Genomic DNA, 3,385 nt, shown 5'->3' on the forward strand with positions numbered 1-3,385 from the left:
CTCGTAGTTGAATTAGTTTCAAACAATGAGGTAGGCCAGCAAAAGGTGAATATAATTTTTCTGGGTTAATTAAGAAGCATGAGTAATCTAATGTGGAAATACTGGTCAATGGTGGGCATCGCATATGCATAGTATCCGGCAAAGATCAAGCTGATACGCTAGTGCTTCGTCCATCTACTAGACCTGCAGCCTGGTTAGCTACTAAGTTAAGTTAGTTCTATAATTTGTTGTTGTTCTGATCTAGTCCCCTTCCCTTTGTTCTTTTTCAGTGCGCTTGCTGACACGAGTATACACACTGCCGACTGAACTAACACAACTCAAGCCTTGGAGATGAACAGACGGCAGTCGATCAATTGTTTTCTATCCAGTTTGCAGTAACTGGCTGACTTGAAATGCCTCGATCGGGCACATCAAACAATAGAAGTACCGTTACAGAGCAGAGTTGTACAAGAGCTAATTAAGGTGCTGCTGCTGACAGGAGTATAGCTGACTGAGCTGCACCGGCATGCGTGCGTGGTGCCAACTGCGGGCACGTGTGGCTGGCATGGGTAATGAAGCTGAGCGCGCAGGATCCGAACGAACGCACGACTCTTCACGGAAATCTCACTGGGTACACCTGTCATCTCACCGACATATGATGCGATGCTTCCTTCTCCTCTTCCTCTTATAGCTAGTGTTCTGTCTACTCGTACAGTCGTACTACAAGACATTTCTCTTTGTCATCCTCGATCCCCACCTATATAGCCGCGCACCATCCTTGGTCGCGGGTGCGGCTTCGAAGCCTTATAGTCAGTACATTCAAGTGGCTGGCCGCCGTCGATCTCGCTTACCACTATCTGCTAGGGCAGCACCTGCGCGCGCTGTGCTGCTTGCTAAGCTGGTCAGGTAGGGGCACGCCGACGAGAGGAACACTCTGCCCGGTCGACCGGAGACGGGGAGAGCTAGATAGAAGAGGGCCAAGGAGATCGATCGAGCACATAGGAGTTCCAACATCCGATGCATTATTCGGCCGTCTCTTCCTCCTCCCGCTTCGCGGCCGTGGTGGTGGTCGTGGCGGTGGTTCTTGCGTCGTCCGCGGTGTGCTGCCGGGCGCAGCTGGCGAACAACTACTACGCCGGCAAGTGCAATAACACGAACGTGGAGGCCGTCATCCTGAGCGCCGTGAAGGCTCGCCTCTCGTGGGAAAATAAGATAGTCGCCGGCCTCCTCCACATGATCTTCCACGACTGCTTCGTCCAGGTAAGCAAATTAGAGCACCCATTCGTTTGATTCAAGCAAGGAGTAGCTAATTTGATTGCTCACTCTATATGTTAATGGCCCAATTGATGGATGGGTGATCAGGGGTGTGACGCATCGATACTGCTGGACGGGCCTGGCACGGAGAAGACGGCGGTGCAGAACACCGGCATCTTCGCCTACGACCTCATCGACGACATCAAGTCCGAACTCGAGGCGGCGTGCCCCGGCGTCGTCTCCTGCGCCGACATCATCGTGGCCGCAACCAGAGACGCTGTCGGCATGGTAAGCAAGTCCTCGCTCTCGTTCTATCACCAAGTTTTTGCTTGCTTCTTCTGCACATGATTTGATGGCGATCAATCGGTGCCAAAACAAAACAATTAGCAACTAGCTAGATGGAGTCAGGGACTATTACTTATTCTTAATTAGCCTACCACGTTACTGTTCTACTGATCTCGATCGAGAGCCTTCCGTCTCCATCAATTGTTATTCCCATTTGGAGAATGACAAGCTGATATTTGTATGTAACGGCCGGCATCTTATGTATGCAGTGCGGTGGGCCGAGCTACGCGGTGCAGCTGGGTAGGAGGGACGGCATGTCCTCGATGTCCTGGAAGTGCAGCGACCTGCCCCCACCGCACGTCGACATCCCGACGGCGGCAGCCATGTTCGCCAATAAGGGCTTCAACAGCTTCGAGATGGCCGCACTCATGGGTAATTACTAGCTCTGTTACACAATATATGCCGTTTTATCAAACTATTTTAGTTTACTAAAATGGTTTATATTATGGAACATAGTGATACTTAATTAGCCTCCTAGCTTTTGACATATAGTGTAGAATTACATCAATGTGCATCGACACATGGAATGTCAGCTATTCCACTGCTAGAGCACACATAGTAAAAAACAGTTTGCATTGCTTCTAACGTTTGAATAATGTGTAATGCAAGAGTCTGTTGATCGAGATCTGCGGAACATTGGTGAGTCGGTAGAGTATCACACACGCGCACACAGTCCCATGGCAAAATTTCAACTGCTGTTAAGAAAGAAATCTTAGTATCGACTATCGAGTACTTCAAAGTTGACCTAAAAAAAATTACGTACATGCATGTGCAGGCGCGCACACGGTGGGGGTGACGCACTGCTCGCTGATCCAGGACAGGCTGTACAACTTCAACGGCACCGGCGCGGCAGACCCGTCCATGGACCCGGCCTACTGTGGGATCCTGCAGAAATACGCCTGCCCCCAGGGGCAGAGCTTCGACAACATCGTCTACCTCGACGACCCCAATAGCATCCTCACCTTCGACACGAGCTACTTCAACCAGATCACCAAACAACGCGCTGCCCTCGGGGTCGACCAGGGCCTCGGCGACGACCCCTCCACCGCCTGGATGGTCAGGTACTTTGCCGACAGCAATAACTTCTTCCCCATGTTTGTCCAGGCGATCAACAAGCTCGCCGCCGTTGAAGTCTTGACGGGCACAGATGGAGAGATCCGAACGAACTGCCGGGCAACAAACTAAACCGAATACTTTTATTTTTGCTAGAAATATCATAGTATAAGAGAGATGGAGAAAATAGATGGCCATTCGATGCCCAATTGAGATCCATCTACATTCTTTTTTTTAGCATTCTTGTCGATGATCACATATGATTCGGCTAGTCAATCTGAGTAGAATTTTTGTTGTCAAATTCTTTTGTACGTGGCTGGTATAAAAATAAGCATTCCATGATATATGAGAATAAGATCGACACTAGTGTAGGATTCTTTTACCAAAGGAAATGAAATGAGAAAAAAAGTTACATCCTGTCAAGAACCAGCAGGGACTTGCTTGGCAGGAGGGCAAATGCTTGTTGTGGTGTATCAGTCTGTTTCTAAATATATTATACGTTTTGGAAGTTCAAACGAACTCTCAAAATACATTTTTATATTTAGAAACAGAGGGGTAACTTTCTAGAGTCAAATTTTCGATGCAGTGTGTACCCTCTACTGTCACTGAAAACCTTAATTAAGTTCAATGAGCATCTTCAAAAGTCTCGAACTAGGAGGAGGCACACAGAATATGAGCAGAGTGCATCCCCAGATGCTTTGATTTTGATTTCCCAGATGCTAAGCTCCATTCATCATATGCAACGAATCTTCAC

General features: G+C 48.5%; 1 protein-coding gene across 1 annotated transcript; it reads left to right on the forward strand.

The window, feature by feature from the left end:
* Positions 1-479: 479 nt before the first annotated feature.
* LOC127310386 (peroxidase 57) lies at positions 480-3,088 on the forward strand. The gene is made up of 4 exons (XM_051341069.2): positions 480-1,239; positions 1,342-1,521; positions 1,788-1,950; positions 2,354-3,088. Exons 1-4 carry the CDS (start codon positions 997-999, stop codon positions 2,761-2,763), a joined length of 996 nt encoding a protein of 331 aa, XP_051197029.1. The 5' UTR covers positions 480-996; the 3' UTR covers positions 2,764-3,088.
* Positions 3,089-3,385: the final 297 nt, after the last annotated feature.

Source organism: Lolium perenne, chromosome 1, assembly GCF_019359855.2.
Source record: "Lolium perenne isolate Kyuss_39 chromosome 1, Kyuss_2.0, whole genome shotgun sequence".
Classification (NCBI taxonomy): Eukaryota; Viridiplantae; Streptophyta; class Magnoliopsida; order Poales; family Poaceae; genus Lolium; species Lolium perenne.